This window comes from Neodiprion lecontei, chromosome 1, assembly GCF_021901455.1.
Source record: "Neodiprion lecontei isolate iyNeoLeco1 chromosome 1, iyNeoLeco1.1, whole genome shotgun sequence".
NCBI lineage: Eukaryota > Metazoa > Arthropoda > Insecta > Hymenoptera > Diprionidae > Neodiprion > Neodiprion lecontei.
The window spans coordinates 28,431,547-28,456,269 of NC_060260.1; the positions used below are offsets into that span (position 1 = coordinate 28,431,547).

Sequence of the window (24,723 nt, forward strand, 5' to 3'; positions counted from 1 at the left end):
TCGCGTCAGCCTGCAGGACGTGCGTATTGTGCGTGGATATAAGCGCCACGGCGAGGACGAAGAGATCCGAAATCGCCCCTGACTACGGCGTCGGTTGCGTGGGGAAAGTTGTGGGGCAGGGGGGGCGGGGAGGAGGCGGAGGGCGGCAGGGACGGCATGGCAAGGCGGGGGCGCGTCCCCTCGGCCCGCTCTCTCTCTCTCTCTCTCTCTCTCCGTCTCTCTTTCTCTCGCCGTGTGGGGGGTGTCGTCCCCCCCGACAGGGCTTTGCCCCCGGCCCATCGCCGAGTTTCCAGTCCCCCGTTGATATCGGGCGCGGAACGTCGAGGGAGCCTCTGCGTGCCCCGAGCTTCGCACTCGCATACCCTGCCACGCTAAGGCAACGGTGCCCTCGGATTGTGCCGGGTTCAGTCAGCCCAGTGCGCCGACCCGGATCGTCGCCGTTTCGCGCGAGGAGGAAGAACCCCGAGAACCGGAAGGAGTTGAAGGAACCGGCTGGAGGGAGGCCGAGGAAGAACTTCTTCGGGGCCGTGATCGGAGAGGTAGGTCTGCACGAACGTATTTCCCTCCTTGTAATTCCTGTTAGGGATAATTCACCTGTTTCGCGGCTCTCGCGGCAATTCGCCAGATATCGCCTCTAGACGTCGTACGTCTAGGAACGCTGACCGTCCGGGGGTATAAATAGACGCGGTCGTATCCCGGGGCGGGGAAAGGGGGGCACTCGGATACACACTTCGAACCGTCTTGTGTCGTCGTCGGTCGATTATTCCTAGACCCGTGGACCGTAGGCGCAGATATATTTGCGAGGCTTCCGGGGCGGGCGAAAATTCAAACGTATCTCGCGAGCTTGCGATCCTTCGGTCGTGAGCTTTTCTGCCCGACCATCTTCAGCCGACTCGTTTCAACGGGAAACTCGCGATACCCGCCGCTGGTGTAATTTCCCCAGCATCTTCGACGCCTCCCCCGTTCGAAGATATTGATCTCGATTTACTCGTTAAGCTTCCGCGACGACGGCTCACTCCGGTTGCCTTCATCCTCGTCCACGCCGAGACAACCGAGTCCGGACTAATTGGCGCGTCGAGGTACTTGTCGTTGTTTTTCAAAGTCGTGGATATTACGCCGAGGTTGAAAATGCCCCGAAGAACCTCGGTCGCAGATATCCGGAGGCGTCGGCGAGGCGAGGCGAGGCGAGGCTGGGCGTTTGTATTTTTACTTTCACGCAGCTTTGAACCCTCGGCAACACGGGACGGCAGCTCTCGTTGCATGGGGCCGCGGACAAATTATGGATCGACTTCGGCTTCTTCCTCTGCGCATGACACGTGGTCCCCCTCGACCCCCGCCGAGGTCCGATATAAACGCTACGCGTATCCGCGGCGTCGTGGATTTCAAGAATCTCGCTGCTAAGACGACACCGGGGATAGAAGCGATTTTCCACTTTGCTATTCCCGCTCGATGACACACATTATTCGAATAACTTATTCGCACAATCGGTGGAGGAGCTTTCGGAAACCTAGGATACGTTCCTGCACCTTCTCTCATACGATTCGATCGGATTTAGAAGTTTCAGAATTAACGGAATATATATACCGTACAGCGTATGTTACTATGCATTTTTACACCGCATGAGACTGGCTGCAGAATTGCTACGCGTAACGATATGTATAGTAATGGCATCGATGCTGTATTAATCTAACCGCGCCCAGCTTTAAGCACGTATTGTAAAGTCTAATTTTGGAGAGGAAACCGAAGATCTATTTCCGATAATTTTTTATGTGAAAACCTCACTCGAGTCTTTTCTTTATCGTTATCCCTAAGAATTTCTCGTTTGTGAAAGAAACTCCTTTGGTCGTGAGTAAAAAAAATGTACACTCACCGGATAGTGTCTTAACTTGTTATATTATTGTTTAACTGTAAAGGAAATAAAATATGGTAGTGGCAAAGGAATGATTCGGGTATATCGAGAGTCTGTCGACCTTTGTTCTTGAAGTTCGTCTTAATACTGGCTGTGTTGCGGCCTAGGTACACTGTCGTGTTTATGTTACTTGTGCATTTGCAATGTGTGTGTGTGTGTGCTCACTTCCTACTACTAGCGTACACAACAGATAGCCTCGATCAATATTCGTTTTGGCGGGCCGTCAAACTGTCCATGTTGTCAAGCAATTATTTAACCAATTCGATCACAATACTGACGCAATTGATCCGCGAAAGTGTAAAAAAACTCGTTAATTGAAAACGAGAATCACCAGACGCCGATGATTTAATTATTGTCTGTCATTATTTGCTAATTACGAACGTGAATCGAATCGTTGAACCCACCGGACGAACACCGAATGAACTTTTCAAACAGACCCGTGCAATATCCTCCCGCGCCTTCAACCTTTTCTTCAGCCCGATAACAACCGAAGCGCAAAAAGACTGGCCATCGTTTGTTCAACACCATAGATATGCCGCAGCATGGCTGCTGGGCCGCGCATTGTTTGCATACGCGCGTGAATTTAGTTTCATATATTATAATATTTTTAATGAAAAGTAGCGTACCGAGTACGCGTTAATCTGGCGGTTATCGGCGTTGCAGAAGTTTCTACCTGCCGGCTGAAGGATAAATACCCCAAGTCGCAACAATGGGGGACAAGACTTTCAACCTGACCTGGAACAACCATCTGGCCAACCTCTCCGGCCTGTTTGAGGGTCTCTACAGAAGCGGATCCCTCACCGACACGACCCTGGCTTGCCAAGGCGGCATGCTCAGGGCCCACAGACTGGTGCTGGCCGCCTGCAGTCCCTATTTTGAAAGAGTGTTCAAGGAGCACTACGGCGACCAGCCAATCCTCATTCTGAAAGGTATAAATATCGTATAAATATGACAAGTATAAACAATCGTGTCCAATTTGTGAAACCGATTCAGGTGTCGCGGTCGAGGAGATGGAATGCCTCCTGGACTTTATGTACAGAGGCTCGATCGACGTCGCCGAGGAGCATCTGGCGTCGCTTATCAAGACCGCAACGGACCTCGAAATCCGGGGACTTTCCGCTGACCACAAAAACGACGGTGCCTACCAACCCCACACCGTCAAGGCTTCCTGCACGACTCAGAGCAAGGTTGATAGGTGTCAGATAGAGGCAAGGGTCCAGGCCATTGAACGGAGGAAGGGAAAAGGCGCGGGAGCCTCGACCGATGGGTATCAGCAGAAGCAAAAAGATCAGGACGTTAAGCTCGAGGAAATCGAGGACGACCCGATGGTCGTCGAGGCCGAGGAGAACTTCGAGTCGTCGATGGATACGTCCGACGAGCAAATCGTGAGTGTTGCCTTGATCAACGGTCGGATCGCGGATCGCTGTACTTACTTATCTGTTCCCTTTAATTCTCCAGAGACGAATCCCACCGCCAATGTACAAGCGCGAGACGAGGTACAAAGGCCAAAAACGAGTCCCCGTTGGTCGCGTGCCCAGGAACACGGACGTTCTTGACATAAAGATAAAGGACTGCGTCTCACTGAAGAATTCACCCGGTGAAGATCTCTTCGAGGAGAGCATGTCCCTACCTGCCGTAAAAGAGGAACCCTCCTTCGGCAATTGTCCCGACCCCACCGTACCCACTGTTCAGCTGAATGAAGAGCCCTTCGAGCAGGATCAAGATCTCGATAATTTGGTAAGCCATTGATCGACACGTACTTGTACAACTCAAAGATTAATTCTCCTTCGTATCGTTTCAATCGACCTTCCCTGTAAGACCAGTATGTATACCAAACTATATATACCAAAGTTTGTGGACGTTGCTCGGGATCCTTATAATTTGCATCGAAAAAGCGGGTAGGGGTAAAACAACCAGTATAACCGATTGATGCGAGGAGCCAGAATATCGGATTCTCTCGGACCCGACAGTCTTGTCGTAGAGTTTATAATTGTGGAGAGTTGAAGTACAGAAAATTGAAAACATAGTTATATAGCGAAATGCAGAAAGACAAGGTACAGAAACGTCAATGCACTGAACAGCAAAATTGAGAATCCTGACAATTCAAAAGGAATTCTGACGATTTTACAGTTTGGCATTCTACATTCTCACCTTTCTAATCTTTTACCTCTCCATACTTCGAGTTCCAGCATTTTTAAATTCTACGTAACAAGTTTTCGGTGTTTCAAAAATTCGATACTGTGGCCCATCGATTCTTTGATCTTTCCATATTTTTAACCTCACCCGAACACAGGCGCAATACCAGCCACAACGTATAATCGGCAATGACTTTCCCCCAGGGATCAACCAGCGGGGCTGCTTCAACGGAAACGACGTCAAAGTCTCACTCGAGTTCTGGAAAGTCCGAGGTAACGGGAAAAAGGGTCAGCTCTAAAGAGCACAAGGCACAATACAAACCGTTCTCGTGCGACCTTTGCACCCTGGCATTTACGAGGGCGTCTCACCTCGCGCGTCACAGGCGTGTCCATACCGGCGAACGTCCCTTCGCCTGCACCCTTTGCCCGAGGATGTTCGCAAGGCAGGACAAACTCAAGCAGCACCTCGACTCTCACCTGCAATGGCCAAAGCGACGATCCCTCGGGCACAATCTGAGCGGGCATTCGATCGGGGGAAACGAAGGAAGCTGCCCGCCGACGAAAGGCAGACGCGGAAGACCGCGGAAGGTGACTTGCTGCAGCTGACCAGCTTAACTTCTCAGCCGTGTAAATTCAACTTGCAGCTTTGAACAACAATAGTCGTGTATCTCTCAGTTGGTTAATTTTTGCGACGGATAGAATTTTTTTGACATTTTTTTTTCCACCGATTTGTCGCGCATAGTAGATTTTTTTTTTTTTTTAAATTTCATCTAGTGCGTGGGTGTGTGTAATTATCCATTTTATATATCTTAAAATTAGATCGATCGATCCAGACTTTTCTAACACTTGAATTTTGTCACATCAGATATCTTCCGAGCAGTCAGCGATGGAGGAGATCCTCAAATTCGGAGAGTTCAGTTCTTTGCTTAACAAATCGCAGAACAGTGAGAGCAATGCTGACGGCGAAGGTGGTTTGACATGCGTCAAGGACGAGGCGTCTCTTTACAAAGATGTTGATTGCAGCTACGGTTGTCAAGTGGAAAACGGACACGATGTTCAATGAAACAGCGATACTCCCTCCATCCCAAGTCCTAAGGCTCCACCATAAAGTCACTTATACTTTTCAACCATGCGATTCGAATATTTTTCTATGATATACATATTACTATGTTATAATGAAAATCTGTGCCCCTCGTAAAGTTTCGTTCAGGGATAATTACACGGAAGAAACAAATGATTCGGGGCGTCTAGCGCTCAGGGAATTTTGGGAAACAAGGAATATCCAAGGAATTTGAACTGTCTGAAAAATCCAGGAAATTCTAGGTAATTACTGGTATTTTCAGAGTTTTATCTCCGTTGGATATTATTATTCGCTTGAGTTTTTAGCTCAGGATAAAATCTGAAATTGATTCTTGAACACCATAAATCCCTCTAGTGGTCTGAATTCCCCGATTTCTAGGCACCTTGAATCGTTCCAACGATTACACCGCGATATACGTATTGAACCAAAACAAGTGAAAAAAAAACTGATAAGAAAGTTAGAATAATATCGACCAACTAACAGTTTTTTATACTTAAGACTGCACATTATAGGCTCAACTGAAATACGAGCTAAAAGTAGTTTTTCAATATTTTTTCATACACAATATTGTAACATATGATATACGTAAAGTACAAATATTAATATTCATAGCGATTTACACACACACACACATGCGCACACACACTTGGCATCGTGTCCACGCGTTGTAATAGCTACAGTTCAAATTAATCAAACTGATCTTGAGTTATCGCAGTGTCCCTATTTATTTATAGTTAGCTGAATTTGGCGCCTGCAAAACCGAGGTATTTTTTTTTTTTTTTTTGTCTCCAATCAGAGGTAATGTTCCATACATTTTATTCTATCTTTCTTTTCTCCAAATTTTTTACTTTCCCTCAATCTACGCCAAGCCAATGCAGAGGATTTGAAAATTCTCTCACATTTGAATGATTTATGGTTTATCACTGTACAATATACATACATATACCCACGCACCGCACGAAAATCCAGTTGAAATATACTTGATGATAAAACTTGTATTTATTGTTGCTGTATAAAGTTCGTTTTGTTTGTTCATTATTGTTGTTTAATTTCAATGTTAACGTGCTTGATTAATCTTTATGAGCATGATGTATGTATATTATAGATACAACGTGTATACCATACATACATATGTATATCACATGACGTGCAATCTTTTAGTGTTCATTACTTTAGAAAAACAAATATATATATATACATGTATTATTATTATTATTATTATTATTATTATTATTATTATTATTATTATTATTATTATTGATAAACAATACGCATTAGTGTGCTTAGGGTATACAACGTACGATTATTAACACGTAATTATATTCTGAATCGTAATTATACGGATCTGTGCAATCTTAATTTACGATTAACGAGAACTTCAATATGCAACGCGGTCGTCCTTGAGTCAATCCTGTATTCATTAACAAAGAACCACAAACATCTCGAGAAATTGTGTGAACGAATTACTAATACTAGAATGGGTAATATATATGTATATAACAATGATTATTATTGTAATAAAAAGAAGTCTCGACTAACCACTTGTATCAACTTCCGTATTTCTTCCTTTCATCTTTATTTCATGTAATATGTTATTGACATACAGTATATTTTTACAAATATTTCCATTGTACACAGGTTTTTCTTTTTTTTTTCTTTTTTTTTTTTCTAGGGGTGAAAAATGAATTCGATTGGAAATATCTAAAATATTGACCAAAAAACAAGTGAAACTATTTCAACAAAGAAATACGACGTTAGGTACGAATATGTTTTCCGTACAATTGAGGCTCGCCAGACAATCGGTTAAGTTCCTAATTTTGTTTCTTTATCGATCTAATAAGTTATTTGTTACCTTTCTTCACAATCTTATTTGTACGTGTATCTATCTACTCATCTCTTTGACGAGGCACATCCAAATTGATTATAATGAAGTGCAATTACGACATAGAAAGCAATATTGCAAATAGCAATTTGTCCGCGCATATCGTATATTTATCTAATGAGTCATAATTAACTCAACCTAATTCCTATACAACGTAGAGGATCCATGTTTGTCTATTCTCGCGAGGGGCCAGAGAGCAGCCTCGGAATTTGCTCTTGCGAACGGTATACTCGGTTGGCAACAACAATTTCCAATATTAAACAAAATTATGTTTGGGGCTCATTCGTATAACTTCTCGGTGGCCTCTCAACGCTTCGCGCATCCTTATAATTTATTCATTTAATTAACGACAGATTGATAATCTTAAAATTATAACTTACGAGCCTACTTACGTATTCAAAATTCGCACTAATTGTTACTATATCTTATAATTTTACCGAAGTTTAATATGACATCGCAGTTACGTTGTTACGGTCATCAGTATAACCGACCAATGGTGTCTGCACTCGTTTTCAGTAATAATGTAATTTCAATCGGTTTCTCGAAACTTTTTTTTCTAAATATTCTTTGAACTGTACAAGTACTGTAGCTTACTGTATTCCTGACCATCGAACATAAAACAAATTTGCGGTCAATGTGATCGATTAAAAAAAAAAATTAGTTTATCTTCAATCTTTAACATTGGATAAAGTATTTTTGACCGTAAGAGGTAAAATACTCGTTCAGACGTATTATGTGATCATCATTTTTGGCTCGCGATTCAAACAGATCTCAGCTGACTCGAAAAATCTTTTCTGTCTTTCCCCGGAACGAGACTAAATTCTGGTGGAATTTGTTATTTGTAAGTTACATAATTTGATACGACACCACCGGTGAGAATTATAGTTTACTCCTGCCGGTTTGTAAACCTCTGACATCGATTTATCTTCCGCTGTGGAATCGCAGATGAATCCTAGACCACAATTTAACAGGACCGAATAATTAATCCTGCCAGATGTGTTCTGGATTGGATATACAATAACTTTACCGACTTACTTATTCTCTCTTGGGTGTTTCCGTTCTCAGGTAAAGTTTAAAACTATCGCCGAAGAACTGGGCGTAAGCATGTGGCGAGGGAAGCAACTTCGTTAGACGAAAGTTGCACACGCATCTCTACGCGACGGACATCAATAAGCGCAACTACGTGTAGGTATAGCTCAAGGTACATAGTTTCACGAAAATGAGCCAACCCACGTTGCCTGGCGAGCCCAATTTTAATCATAAAACGGTTTTTGCACCTAACGCCGAGTCTCGTCTTACCGCAGGTTGTTAATTCGGCCTGTATTTCCACGTCGTTTTAGACGCACGAAATTTCGAGCCATGTTTTACTCACTTAATGCAAAAAATGATCTCGCTTCACGCTTATTGTACGTTACAAGTTTGTTTGCATGTGTGTATGCATAATATAGACAGGTACGCGCTTAGCCCACAATTGACAAGTTTATCATATAATTATTTAATATCCTCCCGCAAATCAGATTCAATTTAATTTACGCGACTGGTAGGTGAATAATTAATACACTATCAATTACTGCGAGTGTTACTTCATCGTTTTTCTTTTCTCTCCTATTCTCTTACAATCTCGTTTTATATTCCCTTTTCTTTCTTTACTTCTACTTTAAAGATTTCTTCACCCTTCAACAGTGATTTATACTTCTATGAATCGTGTAACATACTCAATATCACGCTTTCGTCAAGCATAATAAATGTGTTAAGTCGTTTATGAAAATTACACACGTTCAACATCGATATTGTACAATAAACATTTTACACCTAAACGGCAATATTATGTTATTATGTTCCTATAATATATATATATATATACTTATTTCTGTGTCCATGTATAATAATAATAATATGTGTATATGGATGTATATAATATAGATTTATGTTCGTATAAATAATCTGCATTTGCATCATACGTAATTATCTATCTATATATCTAAAATTTACCCAAACGAATTCCAAAAAAGCAAAGAAAAAAAATACAAGGAATTATTACCTCGTCAATTACGGAATCTTCGTTCCTCCATATAAAAAAAAAAAAAATATATATATAAATGAAAAAACAGGCAACGAAAAGAAAAACTCACCTTGCCGATTGATCAGGCATCGGTGAAAAAGAGACATCTGGAATACGAGCCGCGGAATGAGCCCATTCTAAATGACACCGGAAGCGATGTTTGTTACTGAATACTATATTAGCCAGGCGTCGCGCATTCGGCCAAAGCGTTTATTATTAGTCTAAGTCTAGGAGACATACAGCTGTACGACTATGAAGTATCGGCAATAGAAAGACGGAGGTGCGTCTATAACGGAATAACTACAACTAGAAAATGCCTGAGTCTTTGTGTAACGAGCCAAGAACGTTCGTGGAGGACTCACGTGTCCCTCTAAATACGGCAGAAAACGTTCGACGAGTGATAATTTAGAACGGGCTCGAATGCGTAACCATATTAACTAGTGAAAAGAATTTCTATAAAATATATAACATTATACACCTGGGTATATATCTCTATTCGGGAGAGCAAGGCTGAACGTTGCATTTATCCGTGATATTTGGATTTTGCTTGAGTATGTTTTTTTCAATTTTATTCGTAATTATTTTGATTCTGCTGAATAAAAGTGAGTACTGTAAAGTATAAATTATCTTATGTCGACTCTTTTATTATGGTAAATCTTGATGTTTCAGGTATGAAGCAAATTTGCGATTTCGAATCTAAACCGAAACCAAAGGCGGTTCGCATTTTCGCGACGTCCGGGATTCTCCTGGTAAAAAAATTAGTCCCGGTACAAAAAGGGAACGTCTTGTATCGCACGATGGAGTAGTCTGGTAGAAATTCTAATTGAATGAATAAATCCAAGAAAAGGATCGTGAATCGCGACAGCTAGCCCTGCTCCCCGTCTCGTCGCTCCCTTATAGCGTAGTAAGTACGTACATATTGTCAACACTGATAGATAATGTATATGAATACCCTTATCAACACTTTGTAATATATCTATGTATAGTTACTTCGGTATAATACGATAAATTCACCGATAGTACTTTGTAATAAAGTGGATCGACACTTTGCCGATAGCCACGATCATAATTCGCGTCTAAAACAATACGAACGTTCAACGTCCAATTTATCCATGTATACATCGTGCGGTCGAATAACATTATAATATATATTTCTCAAACGTACACGTAAGCAAATAGTAAGAAGCTACGATCGTGAACAGAAGGTACACGTAACATGACCGTTTTCTCTACACTCCAAATTCTAATCGTCTCCGCGGCGGGTATATCATGGTGTAAAAAATTTGTAAACGGTTTTCAAAACGCGCGTATAGTATATTATCATGGGTACAGGGCAAGTATTCGGACATACATACGGGTTTGGGAAACGTTCGCATCCAAGTCGCGTATTACATACATACCTATGTAGTTGCACATGTAGGCGTGTAAGCCCCGCAGATTCAAGGCGCGAGGAGCAATATTCGCAATATTCGGACATGCCGTAGAGCTTGCAGAGCACGTTAATCGACACAGTTACAAGGACAGTGATTCCGGTCATACTTTCGGTTGCCGACGACTCAGACGAAGACCGGAAGCCTGGCGTCGAGTCGGGGGAGACGCCATTTTTTCAAGCCACGACGCTTCGAGCGCGTCTTGCCTTCCAGGATTTTTCCAAACACTGCGTTTCGGAACTTTATTGACCGTCTTTGTCACAACCATATCTGCGGCAGTAAAAGAAACTTTAGTTACCGCATAAATTACCGGCTTATCTGCAGGGCAATGAAACCTCGATAATCGTTTGTAACGATTTTACTCCTTCGCCGTTTTACGACTGCAATCGGACGAGTTTGAGTAATTGAAATGGAAGGTAGCAAAATCGAAAACAGACTAAATCCAGCATCTCGTTCGGGTCACAACGGAATTTCGCACACCCGCATTGAGAAAAATTTCATTTGTTACAGTAACTAGAAAAAATCAGTAAGTCAGGTATCGTTGAAAAAACTGTTTGAATATTGTTGGAATTACGAAAAACGAGGTACGCGTAACCATTTTGCGCTCTTGTCAATCTTTTTTTGGTAATTGTAACGCAAAATCAGTTTGTTTAGTTTACTGTACTTTTTTAATTAAATAAGGCTTTAATATCAATTTATTGTTGCACAAGCATTAAATTTTCGCAAGAGTTACAAGAAAATATACCAATGAGAAAGAATAGTAACGGATGCTAGACTTTCTGGTAACAGCTACAAATCTAATTTTTATTTTCTACCTACAACTGTATTTTTCAATTGTGGTAAAAAATGAATATAGTTAAGGACTGAGCGGTGACCGGAACTAAAAATTTCTCTTAGTGCGCGATCTTCTTTACATGCGTGCGACAAACTAACCGTTACTCTAGTTATCCCAATTAACTTTCACCCCTGTTGAGCCAGGGACGCGTTACACATTACGCTAAGTGCTTGATAATGAGTCTTTGTTGCGTGAGCCCACGGTGATAACGATTTATCAACACCGGCGCTAACGAGAGGGTGAAGTTAACCGCTGGCCAGACTGCAGACTGAACTCGTAACTACTCTCAACACCACGCGTAACTACTGTAATCGATGTAATTGGACGCCAAAAGTTCTACGGGTCAGGCTCAACTTCAAAAAACATGGTCTGACATGGTCATGATTCCAGTTTTCGCAGTATAATTATGATAATTCGACGATTGCCCAATGTAGGATGATCGCGTAATAAAATTGATTAAACGTATCGATGTTTTGCCCAACCCACTTCCGTGAAGGAAAGAGATCGGTAAAATTTCGGTCACAATATGATAAATGCTTATTGAAAAATTTAATCTGTTGTAATGATGAAGCACATGGGTAGGAAAACTATGATAAAAAAAAATCCACGTAACAATTAGGAACGTTCCGAAGAAACATTGATAAAATATTAAAAATATTTGAAATTGTAATTTCAGGGTTCTCGGTAAATGGTAAAGATATCAGAAATATTCGTTCAAAGATGGGAATCTTGAATTTCCCGGAAGTCTCCGAGATTAACCTAATGCTCTTAATACGCAATTATCGGGGAGTAGAAATCGTTGGTGATTTAATATCCGGAAACTCACCTCCTCACTATTTACCACTAGTCAGACGCGTTCCGCGCTCTTCTGCGCCTGATCCTGAGACTCCCTCTCGGCCCTCTCGGCCCTCTTAGCCCTCTCGGCCCTCTCGGCTCTCTCCGCTCTCTCGACCCTCTCGCGTTCCCGTTCGTTCTCCCGTTCCCTCTCGCGTTCTCGTTCCTTCCGCATCTCCCGACGACGAGCCCTGTGCAGGCTCCCCGAGGGAAAGGTGGAGTCCTCGACAGCCGCAGCGGCCGCCGCTGTCGCCCCGCGCTCGACCGCGCTTTGGCAAAAATGTTGAGCCTTGGAGAAGAAGAGCAGTTAAAAATGCCCGAGGCGGTTTCGACGCCCGACGGTTATATCTACCTTCAGGATGAAACTGGCCGTCGAACTTTTGGCGATCGGACTCTGCGCCGATGAGGGATGACCGTGACCCGGCGTGCTGAAGTATCCCCCAGCCTTGGGCTTGATGTGCCTGTTGTGCATCTCCATGTGGACGATCTTCATGAACTCGATTTGGGCCGCCAATTTCTGGATTTCTTCCTGAGGGACCGATTTTCCGATATGCGTGAGCGGTTAACTGTCGGGAAATCTACAAAAAAACCGCCTCTCCTCGTCACGTACCTTGAGCTCCTCGTTCTCCTGGGTGAGGTCTGCCGCTTCCTCCGGGACCAGGCCAATGCCGTTTAACGAGAAACTGGCGCTGACACCCGCTCTTCCTCTGGCTCTACTGTCCCACTGGTCTCCTTGACCGCGAAGTACCCGGAGTACCTGTGCCGGGTTGGTTGTGGTGAGAATTACATCGTGCCAGGCTATCGATCCCTAATTGCTTTTTTCCGATTAAACGTGTCTTTTTGTCTCTCTCAGATGCATACCTTCGGGCCAAAGACCAGGAACACCGTCACCGATGTCGAGAGCTGAGTACGCGCGAATCCCAAGAGGTATTTTATGTCCGGTCCCGCTTGCGGAAATATGAACAGGCTGGACAAATCAAGCACAGAAGAAGTTTGTTCAGAAGTTTATGACGCTCGATACGATATTCGAATCTCTATTATTCGATGCGTTTTTAGATAATTATGAAAACAAGTCTGCGTAAGATTGCGCTGGATCTTTGGGGACAGAGAGGTGATCGATATCCGATGCGGAGCTGAACGTGGGAGTTCGGTGTTAACATGAAAAATACAATGACAACGACAACGACGAGGATTACGAGAACTCACTGAATCGCGACCATGGCAGTGTTGACTACCGCGATGTTGTATATCGCATAGCTGATGAGGCGCGCCTCGTTGAAGAGACTCTCGGCATTCCGGACGTTGTAGCAGACCTTGATACCCCAAGCCAAGAAGATTACCTCACCTGTGAACCGAAATACACAACCCGGCATAGTTCAGAATTCTCTGGTTCGTGGACCTGATCACCCGATCCTCGACTTTTTCATTGCTGTTGTCAGCCCTGAGGGCGGGACCCTAATAATTACGTGTCCTGTTCCTGAAATTTTACCTCGAGGCTAAGCGAATTTGTGTTTCGCAAGCTGATCGCGGAACTGATACCGAAGTGAACACGCGACCATTGTAGGTACGATATTACATGAAAACTTACAAAGATATAATTAGACCGGACACTTATCCGCGCGACTTCAAAATCGCGGATCGACGTTCTCGCCCCGAGGCAAAGGTCTTTAAAATTCACAGCGAATGTATCACAGCAAACAGGTTAAATCGGGCGGTGAAATCTTCGCGAGCTTGGCCCTAAAAATCCGGCACACCAATGGACTTAATCTACCGTCTTAACCTGCTCTTTCGTTACAGGCGTGTCCTAAGCCCGGCTCGTTTGTCTAGCCTAAGCAGGGACGAGTGACACTGTGCGTGGGACCTGCTACACGAGGTAAAAAGATAATCGATAAACGATTAGGCTAATACGATATCCCGAACGACGCGGGGATCACGCTAATACCGTACGTGGTGTGGATGCCGATAAACAACTAAAACGGAGACGAGAATTACGACGACGTTACCGCAGTGTCCAGGTGTTCGATCACGAAACGCAACAACTTTCGATCGCCGCCAAGAGCCGGTAGCGGTGATAATCTACCTCGATCAATCTGTCCCAGTGATGCGGTACCTACTGTCCTTAAACTCGATGGGCGTGATGAACCACGGAAAATGGAAGATGATTTATACGGCGGTTTTAATCGATCCTGAAATCAATACCAACCTATAGCCATGCTGTGGTCCCACCAGTTGAAAGAGCACTGGTTGAAGAGGAGACCGTGGCTGTCGGCGATCACTTCGGCAATCGGTGGAGCACTCAGAGTCCAGGTTCCCAGATAGATCAGCATCACCAAGAGGATCGGAACCATCCATTGGAGGAGCTGCTTGTCCGTGAGTTTTACCTTGTGTGCACTTTTTACTCGGTAGGTCAGAGACACTCTGTTGGGATATCGAGGAATGTTATGACGGATGAGCTGGCTAGATGCAACGGAATATCGAACCGTGGCCCATAGCGCACCGTTGAATATTCACGCGCGTTGCTGCTCGCCATTGCAAGACAATAAATCGTCTGTCCAACCGACAGCAGTGACACTTAATTATGACTGGACGAGAATTGAAAGTCTGTTGTCAGTTTTCGGCGAATTTTATCTTACCAGTGAAAAACTAACGTGTAAATCTTTAAATTCAGCGAACCATTTAGCGAATTTGTAATACAACATTGATTGGTCAAAAAGGTATGTATTACTGACCGTCCGTGATCTTTGCGGGTGATCGCAATTTGAGCAGCTCAGAGCTAGGTGGAAATTTATTTGTATTTGTACGGAGACCATTACCTACGGCTCAGTTTGAATGAATAGTACAACGATTACAACTCATGTTTATCTTTGACGCATAAAACAATATCGATATATGATTTACTGAATGTATTCTACAGCCACTCATTACGATTGCACTTCGGTGACAGGCAGCATCGGTTAGCAACGATAACGTCACATTTTATTCAACTCATACCGTACATATTTTATTTCATTTCATTTCATTTCATTTCATTCCATTCCATTCCATTCCATTCATCTCCGCGCTTTCGTGTGTATGCGCGATGTACAGTATCTACAGCAATCAGGTTGGTACGTTCTTCAAATTGGAAATTAACGAGTCTATCGATTCGAATTGGATTTTCTGTCACAATCTCGTAGCGTGACACATCGGTTACGTGGTCGAAGCTTGGATGTTTGCATTTCTCGCGAATTCACAACGAAACAAAGCTCATACGAATATTTCAGGCAGCCACTCTGTTTCTTTTTTTTTTTTTAATCTTTTTCCATGCTTCACACTTTACTCATAAATACAATTCGCGTGAAAGTTAATTCAACCTCATGGAATTTTTTCGATTCTACAAAGCGAGTTTTTCATGTGGATAAATTTGTTTTTTCATGGAAAATGAAAACAGTGATGACAAAAAAAAAACTAAAAATAAAAAAAACACCAAAAATTCAATTCTTGCGCCAGCCTGAGTGGCAAAAAAGCTATCTGTAAATTGAGGATCCGGTTATATGGAGGCTTATTTCCGTTCAACGACAAGACTTACCTCCACGTCTTCATTAGGAGCGCCGTGTACGTGATGCAAAAGCCAAGATGCCTGCTCCACTTAGTCGCGATACAAGAATAGATATCCAAGACGGGAAAAATTGCAGCCATCTATATTGAAATTGAAAGCCGATCAATACACGATGCAGCGAGTTGTTTCACTTCTTCTATTTATACGTATACCACAGGCCAGCTACAATTCCGATCAATTGGACAAGGCCGTAAGGTTGAAGAGGAATTGATTTTCAGCAGTAATTACGTCGGTCCTGTGATTGAGTCGAACGAACGGTAGCTAAAATAATAGAATATTGCTTTTTCCGTGCGACCGCGGAATCGGAAACAGGTTATACGTACTGTGAAAATATTTTCATATAAAACATCGAAAAAAATTAAATCGCTTAAGCGAAGATGCGAAAGAATAGCAATGCAGGTTGAAACGCAAGAGTCCGCATCCGAGAAACTTACAAGCGTATTAATTTTTTTCGGAAAAGCCTAATATTGCAAACTGAATACACGCGCTGAGGTAAATCAGAGAAAAATTCGAAATGTGAGGAGAAGGCGGTGGCTTCGCGTATATTGGAGATGAAAAGCTTAGTGTAAGGTACGTAAAACGATGACGGTAGATGGCAATTGGGTTCATACTCGTACTTACGTATGCGTATACCTTCTCGTACGAACCTCTAAATACATTATGGCGCAGCCGAGCAGCGTGATGGAGAGAAAAATTGGCGAGGCGACCTTAAAGACCTTGAGTTTCCGATGCTGGTACATATAACCGACCAGAACGACGGTTCCGAAGGCACAGGAGACCGACACGGTGAGCAGGGCGATCCTTCAAAGGTAAAATAATGCGCTCCGATCACTCTCGTCGGGGAGTAAAGAATACACCGATATCCCGGTGATCATTAGCGTACGGTACCCACCTAAAAGGCCAATTATAGGTGGCCAGACAAGGTTCCGGGCCTTTGCACGAACTGCATCCCGGTGCACAGGCCAAGCACCGGAAAACCCGCTCGTACAGATCGGTCTTGTTCTCCTTCATCTCTTTCCACGCAGCTGAAATCACGCTTGCCGTTACAGTGGGAATAGCGTTTTTCGAATTATACAAACTCGATGTGTTCGGCAATTTGGGACGTCTCTTTCCTGCCTTGATAAGTCAAAGCCGCGAATAATTTGCTCGGAACTACCTCGATTAGCTGTCGGAATATCTGGCGCGGCATAATACTGCGGAAATCGTTCTCCGTCAGGGGTCACGATCAAGATGCAGGATCTGACGAAATGCTAATTTCTCGAATTCGATCCAGTGTCGGAACTCGGAAGTGTAATACATGTGCATATTACAAGCGGCGAGCAACTCGTGTCGCATTACCGTGGTCTTAGGCTCGGGTCACGGGACGTAAAGCTGACCTGCAAATTGCAAATTGCATTCCGAGTTGATTGCTCGACCGAGCCGAGCTAGTCACGGTCCCTTTACAGCTCGGCTGCCTTGGACAGTCGTTAACGCTCTAAAGCGAGGGACTGCATATGCTAAAGAGATTTGATTCCCGAGCGAAATCGGCTCCCTATACTACTCGCGGCTAGTCTTCGTTCGACGGAATTATTCAGCATTAACGATTCCGCGGAGTCTCGTATATCGAATCCCGTTTCTCACCCTGGTCAAGCTGCCCGCGTTAAAACAGGAATGCGGCAAGAAATTGGTTCTGCTCACGCAAGGCCTCAGGGAATTTGGAAATTTTATAGGTGCTCGATACTATTTGGTCGAGGGAGAGGAGTGTCGTTAATCAACACTCAATTCGAACACCGAATTACGAGGATAAGCGATTCGAGAATTCGAAAGAAAAAAGAAATCGATGGGTGAACGGCGAGATGAAAATTTTTTTTCACCATTAGCCAACGAATACCGACAAATCGAACCCAAGATCTGTGCGATAATTGCGTTATTGAAATGAATTCTCGCACATTATACGCGCAGTGGTATACTTACATCATGCAACGCACAAGAGGAAACTCCCTCTCTGTCAACGGCACGCGCGATCAAGTTATAATGAGGGAAGTTATGCAACAAGGATGATGCTTACCCTCCACGAGCGTCCCATTAAACCCAGACTGATGATGCCCGGCTGTATAAAACCCTGGACGACATCTGCAGACGTAGGCACCCTTCATCCACCCGGCACCAACCGTCTTTCCGTTGACTCGGCTTGCAGGACTCTGATACTCGCACTGCAATCATTTTTTAATTCGTTGCCAATAACGAGTCGCCAATTTTCCGCGAGTATAAGAAACTTCGATTTGACGCCGGGCATTCAAACTTGCAGGACGATAGAAAAGTATTACCGCACTTTTTAGCGATGGAATGTTATCTCGGTTCAAGAAAGTCATAGCGTTGTGAGAAAATTAGATTTTTTTTTTAACCGCTCTGAAGGGACAAAAGCCACCACCTCTGTGGATCAGCCTTTAAATTAGGTCTCACCTTCAAGGCGCTTGCAAGAATTGCCTCTTTTTCACGCGGGCTCGAAATGTGCGTGGGTCGTATGTATTATTATCTATATGTATAACTTTGCTGGCCAAGTTTGTCGCCTGTATCGTATAAATGTATATTTACTTAGTTATCCCGGATCAGACAAATCCTATTGCTGTTTGTAATAAAAACCACTGAATTAGGCTCGTATATGCATAGTTTTACACATCTATAATCCCTCTGAAGCGAAGAGAGGGATTGAATTTTTTTTCGAAACATTTTTCAAGCGAGGAAAATTTTCCTTTGCTACATCCGAATTGATTTACCGAGCAAAAGTCGTTATTGCCGTAAAAGAAAAATGCGAAAATAAAACCGCATCTGCGTACCTCGCGCTTAAATTGCGCGAGGAGTATTTCGGTCAGCTCTGTAATGAAAGTTATTACTTTTTGAAATAAAATTTTATCCCCTTCTACGTGAAAAATGGGCTGACGGAGGACGAGTAAAGTCCTAGTTTTGTATACAAACTTGATAAAAATATTGTGACGGTAAATGGACTTTATTCAATTCGCCGAAACTTTATATTCCGGAGAAATCAAATTAAATTTTGTCAACTAAAGATGAGTTAGTGAGAGTAAGAAATTTCTTTGATTCAAGCTAACATTTGTGCCGAACAGATAAAATTCCCAACCAAAATTTCGTTGCCTTGACGCTTCACATTTTCGGGCACGGAAAGTCGTCGATTCGAGCCGAGAAATATACGTCTTCACAGAATTTTACTGATGCATGGGACAAAAAGTTCGACGTATAGATCTTACCCCAAGATTCTCCAGGGAGGATACTCGACCCGGAACCACGCCTCGAAGAATTGCCTTTTCAAAAGAAATCCATCGCCTTGCCCACCGGAAGACGAAGAGAGAAACACGCGATTCCGGGCTTATTTTCAAATTATTTGAAGCAGGCCTTTCGCTCGGCCGGAACTCAAAGTTTATCCGATGTACGCGTGTATGTGTTCGCACACGGGGAACTTGTCACCTACGAAAGCAGGCCAAGCATTTCCGCTCGAGTTTTCGTGTCAAGCTCACGATCGGAGCTTCGGGTCTCCGATGTTTGATCGGAATTAAGAATCGTTTATTGAAAAATTCAATTAAATATTTTCGCGTTCATCGGATCGAGTGGAACTCGCCCCTGTATCGGATGTATGCGGATATTTCTACGCCCACGTTTGGATTCCGAGGGGATTTCCTCGCGCGGCGAGAGTAGCTGTACAATACGCCTGTATGTGTTTGTTGAGTAAATTTAAATTTGTTGCTACCCGCTTTACGCGTAAGTAGCCCAGGCAGCTAACCGTATTTCTCGGCCTCTCGAGTCTTCACCGCTGGTGAGCGAATCCAAGCTCGAGATTTGATCAGTCTGCATGTGTTGAGTAAAATATCGCAGCGTATAAAGCCGGTGCAGTTTTGCCCGCTCAAAAGTATCAGTACCGGCTTGCGTGACTTATAGCATCATAAATTGAAAAAATGAAGTAAAAATACTAGAGAAAAAATTCACTCGCTGTCGTTATATTTCAAACAGAATAAATTATACTACGTAGAAAACTTATGTCGGATAATTGGACTTGCCTTTTTTCGTATACTATAGTGGGAAATTTTACTTTATTAAATTGCATTTCAAAATGAGTAAAAAAAAAAAAAAACGATGGCCAAAATTGTAAGTTTGCGAGCGTCAATACACGAGAAATGTGAAAAAATTCAGAAGCATATATTTTTACGTGGAATCTGATGATAATGCGACGAGACACGGAGCGTGTGGTACATAAAAACAGGGTGCGAAGTTATTCGTGGTTTCTACTAAATAGAACTGTCACTGGGTGAGTATAAGCGTGACTCAAATGTTCGGGTCTTGGTATTCTCTGTAATAAAGAGACGTTGGAATGAAAAATGTATAATTAAATTTCGAGGACGCAGTTATTAAATTATCGTAAACGCGGTGGGTGTGTCAGTTATGTAAAATATAATGATTCAACGTCCTCGTAAAAGAAACATCGGATTCCCTGCCGTGCCGAAAGAATTAAATGCAAAATGATGATCCTCGTACTCATGCCGGGTTTTCTTTTCCGCCACAGCAAACATCCTTACTTGAAACGAATGGCGTGTAGTACCTTATGCGTCTCATGGTGGCTGTGCGCGTACTTCGTTAAGAATAAATAAGAAAATATGAAGGAAAAACGGACTGACACTTGAGAGAGCTATTTTTAAGTCCTGAAAGTGAGGAAAAAGCATATACGCGAGACTCGGGAACAAAAGCGTTATACAGGTATATGTATGTATATGTACAGAGAAAGGCGTCGAGGAGGAGAAACAGAGAAAAGAAGCCCGTCAAACTTTGTCCAAGAAGTTCGCTCCCCACATCTTACTCATTCAGACACCGTCAACCGCCTCCACACTCAAGAAATCGGGTCGAATCGATCTTCGGGAAAACTCAAACTCGCAGTAACGATCTGAAACTATTTTCCCACCGTCTGCTGCGGCAAAGAACAACGAAAAAAGCCCCGGGAATCTGACCTCCGCACTTACCTGTGTTGTCGAATGGCACTTGTGGGTCCCTCGAAAAGACGCGATTTGGTTCTCAGAGGATGCTTCTTCGCGCGTCGTCTGCTCCAGGTCGCACTGGTTCACCTCCAGGTCACTCACGTCGACGTCCATGCTGAGGAAATCCCGGATCCTGGAGCCGAGTCAGACATCGTGAATTATTCGCTAATATGTAGCGACACGACTGATATACTTTACTGAATAATGTTCACGAGGATCGGATTTCACTCTACGGCAAGGTACATCGATTTCCGATATGTTTAACACGTACGCTTCCTGGATGATTCTCGAGTGTCTCTCCCTAATTACCGATGTATTCGAGCTACGCAGTCGATTCGCCTCGAGGATGCTTGATATCGCCTTTCCAACTTTGACATCAAAGTTGCTGATTAACTGATGAGGGAAGCTACCGGATCTCGACCCTCCACTCTTATAACAATTTCGGCAATACCGTAAATCAAATGTGTATGTAGGAACCAAATTAATCATCAACGTGAGACTTCGTTGTCCCGTGAGACCTGAAGGGAAGGTACCAATCCGTTTTCGACCTGCGTTACGTCGTTTTATTATTATATCCAAGAGTACGTCGAATACGAAGGTTAACTGATCATGTACCGGAGTCTGAAGTTACTGTCAAATATTATACTAAATTGTTGCCAATTGGTAAACCGAAAATTTTGCCACTTCGAGATTGAATTATTTTTTTGTAATTACAACTTCATCATTTCCTCGAATCATGTTGCAAGTTTATCTATTTATTTTTTTAAACCTTCATGACAGGAAATCGACGTACGTTTAACTTGGAGAATTTTGGTGGAGTGATTTGCTCGCTTGACGACCGGCACAGAATATTCAGCTTTCCTTAAAACGAATTCAATTCACAATCGATTCGAATGAAAAATAAACAACAATTTTCCGACAAGCTGTGAATACGAATTGAGCTACGATGAAAATCAGCCCGGTAATGAGTTTGTATTATACTTGCCAAACCTGAGTGTGATACCCTTGTTGTATACTTAATACGTGAGGCAGTTTGCCGACGAGCGCCTCTGTTACAAATACGCCCCGGTAACAATTGGTGATTCGCAAATTGCCTATGTATCAGTTCGAAATCGTTAATTACTTCATTATCATAGAGTAATATCGGAGGGCTGAGGATGGGATCGGGGCCCCAGACATAATCCATAATTGAATTTTGTGATAATTTCGGGATCCGCAGCTAATTATATCAAAGTGTGATTTCGCGATACGTATGGAAATTTTCGACGAACTTGTACAAACGAGCGTGAAAATTAAAGAAATGATCGATACGAGCTTACTTTGATAGACGAGAAATACATGGATACAATCGCATCAATTTTTCGGTTCATCAATCAGATAAATGTCTGAAACATGTTTCATTCAATCGATCATTGGAAATTTGTGACAATTATGTCAAACTGCCTGTAATACGAGTATTTTGTTATTCAAGATTTCGCATATCAATAAATTTTCAGTGAAAAAGAAATTTCTTTATAAAATTCTTCAACTTTATCCGACTAAATGTGAAAATATTGAGAAAAAATTCGTCCAGCCTTTTTTATAATTACTTATAGCCATGTTGAAGAAATTAGTTGTGTCGCAATTTATTTTGTTCGTACTGCAGTTGTCTCTATTCTTTAGAGTTGTATATCTCGACAGTTGAGATCGGTCAACCGATCAACTAAATTCAAACCTTCATACGCGTACGAGTCTTTGTCGAAGCAGAAACTACGACGTAACCGAATCCATGTACCTTATACTCTGTATTTCCCAAATCGTCAGAGTAAACTAATCGCGGTCCCTTTGGATGAAATTACAGCCCTCGGAAGTTGCACAATGCTCGACATTATCGGTAGAGTGCGTATTCATTACACGAGGATCGCTCGATAAAGGATCACCGCGTAATTGGTGAAATACTAACCCGTGTCGATTCGGAGGCGGCACGCTGACGCTGTAGGAGATGAGCCAGCGATGTTCCTTGCATGAGAAGTACGGAAGGGTCCACCACCCCCTGTAGGATTCAATCGGTGGTGACTGCATGAACTTCGGCGACCTGGGATCACACACAAACGCCACACCGCCATAGAAACTTCAAACTCACCCTCAAATCCTCTGGATTTCACATCAACTGAGCTCTTCACAAGATCTGGGCGTAACTGTACGTATAATTTCTTCGAGATCACTTATACGGCTCGAATCACCGACGAATCTACTTTACATTGTGGCTAATCGTCGAAGGTGTAACGGCACCTCTGTCATTGTACCGGGAGTTTGAAACTCTGGATGTGTTTGGACTATCGATGAAACGAGTAATCCAAACGCTGGTTTACAATTCGACTTTGCTCTACAAGCTCAGCTCAGTTTACAAACAGTTTCAAAACAGACGAGGACGTTATTTCGTCTCTCGCACGAGTTTCTATGACCTGACGTTCGCATAGCGATGAAGTGGGGATGAATGGCGATGATATTGTGAATTTTGGGTGTCCACCGGGTGAAAGATACCTATACCGTCTACTTCGATCTCAGTTCACGTTCGGATTCGCGACGCGACGCGCTTCAGCTCCGCGGAGCAGACCGCGGCAAGTGAATGTGACGTGAAAAGTATACACCCGGCTGTAGATTGAGACTGCGGAGAAGTGTCGAAACGCAGGATACAATTTGAAACTGATTTCCACGCGAGAGAAAAATTATACGGATTGTCGGTGCGTTATATTGATATACGTATGTGTATATATATATATACACATTAAATTCAAACGATGAAAAAATCTTGCTCGAGTTTCAATTGCTGTGCAATATAAAATATAATAATAAGTACGTATATATAAATGTATATAAAAATTAAGTAAAGAGTTGAAACTAATAGCAATCAATATTGTAGCAAGTATAAAATACGAAGTGTGTATATAATATTGTAACAATATATAAATATATAATATTTATAAGCGAAATTTGTGCAAGTGCGACGACAGCTTAAACGGAAAGTGCGATTTAGCGAGTGGTGGGCAGACGTGTGTGCGGGCGAATGAAATTGCGGTGCGTATATCCATAAGTATATAAGAATTATAGTGAATGAACATTGAGGAAGAGGACGATAAAACATAGGTATGTACATACATATTTCATTGTACGTGTATATCTATGTCAGAGTGGCTCTATAATAAGGGTCGACAAAATGTGACCCTACCACCACCGAAAACCGTTACCAAATAAATAAATTACAACCCAGGCGAAACTGATACTAGAATTGTGCCTGTGAGCACGTGTCCTTTGCCATTTGAATAGCGTTAGTTTTTCACGGAGTATTTCGAGTTATCATTTTTCCTTACGTTCGTTCAATATCAAAGAATCCGAAATTCACTGAACGAATCGAAGGTACATTGTCACTGTTGTTTCGAAATTTCATTGTCTCGCAGCCGTAGATATGAAATATCTTCCCTACGAATATTGTTCCAACCATATATTATAGTACTGACTGTAGAGCTTTTATTCAAATGAATTTCAGGTGTCTGAAAATGTTCACCAAACTTTGGGGGTAAATAATAACCCGAAATGTCCTCACTACCAACGTTATTCAAATGAAAAATAAAACCTGGCTCATACAAACGCCATAAATCGTAATTCAGATACAGAGTTTGACTTTGGCGTGGATTTTGATTTATTCGTTGGAAGTCGATTTGAGGGACGAGGAGGAGGAGGAGGTGGAGGAGGCAGGGTGAAATGCTTCTTCCCAACCCCATAAAGGGCCACTCTGATCCGTATACATTGCATGTACATGTATGCACCGATCCCCATCGGCCCCCTCGACGAAAAGCAACTTCAGTCATCCATAGCATCCGTTCGTCATTTACGTAATTTTCCAAGACTACTCGGTGCCGTTGACGTCGAGGGGGCCGCGATTCGATGAAAATCAGTAAT

At 42.8% G+C, this 24,723-nt stretch overlaps 2 protein-coding genes across 9 annotated transcripts in view; one reads left to right on the top strand and one right to left on the bottom strand.

Annotated features, from left to right (window-relative positions):
- Positions 1-234: 234 nt before the first annotated feature.
- Positions 235-5,582, top strand: LOC107223687 (zinc finger and BTB domain-containing protein 14). 3 transcript variants are annotated; one of them, XM_015663466.2, is made up of 6 exons: positions 235-539; positions 2,573-2,838; positions 2,903-3,294; positions 3,368-3,646; positions 4,249-4,671; positions 4,910-5,045. In XM_015663466.2, exons 2-5 carry the CDS (start codon positions 2,619-2,621, stop codon positions 4,648-4,650), a joined length of 1,293 nt encoding a protein of 430 aa, XP_015518952.2. In that variant the 5' UTR covers positions 235-539; positions 2,573-2,618; the 3' UTR covers positions 4,651-4,671; positions 4,910-5,045. The 3 variants fall into 3 exon arrangements, with proteins under 3 accessions (XP_015518952.2, XP_015518944.2, XP_046585687.1); XM_015663458.2 differs by having other exon boundaries at positions 237-539; positions 4,249-4,632; positions 4,910-5,582; XM_046729731.1 differs by lacking the exon at positions 235-539 and adding an exon at positions 1,180-1,592 and having other exon boundaries at positions 4,249-4,632; positions 4,910-5,582.
- A 254-nt stretch (positions 5,583-5,836) lies between these two features.
- LOC107223654 (probable G-protein coupled receptor CG31760) overlaps positions 5,837-24,723 on the bottom strand; it is a 33,842-nt gene continuing 14,955 nt past the window's right edge. For 3 of the 6 annotated variants that reach the window (XM_046729723.1, XM_046729722.1, XM_046729721.1), the window contains exons 6-18: positions 22,727-22,858; positions 20,770-20,917; positions 17,814-17,958; positions 16,659-16,791; positions 16,414-16,567; positions 15,737-15,846; positions 14,372-14,586; positions 13,375-13,513; positions 13,030-13,135; positions 12,779-12,925; positions 12,521-12,697; positions 12,161-12,457; positions 5,837-10,769 (exon numbers count right to left, since the gene is read on the bottom strand). In XM_046729723.1, coding sequence (XP_046585679.1) covers positions 12,182-12,457; positions 12,521-12,697; positions 12,779-12,925; positions 13,030-13,135; positions 13,375-13,513; positions 14,372-14,586; positions 15,737-15,846; positions 16,414-16,567; positions 16,659-16,791; positions 17,814-17,958; positions 20,770-20,917; positions 22,727-22,858 — 1,882 coding nt within the window. In that variant the 3' untranslated portion in view covers positions 5,837-10,769; positions 12,161-12,181. The remainder of the gene's footprint in view (positions 10,770-12,160; positions 12,458-12,520; positions 12,698-12,778; positions 12,926-13,029; positions 13,136-13,374; positions 13,514-14,371; positions 14,587-15,736; positions 15,847-16,413; positions 16,568-16,658; positions 16,792-17,813; positions 17,959-20,769; positions 20,918-22,726; positions 22,859-24,723) is intronic. The other 3 variants (XR_006902481.1, XM_015663408.2, XM_046729724.1) reach the window with 3 other exon arrangements.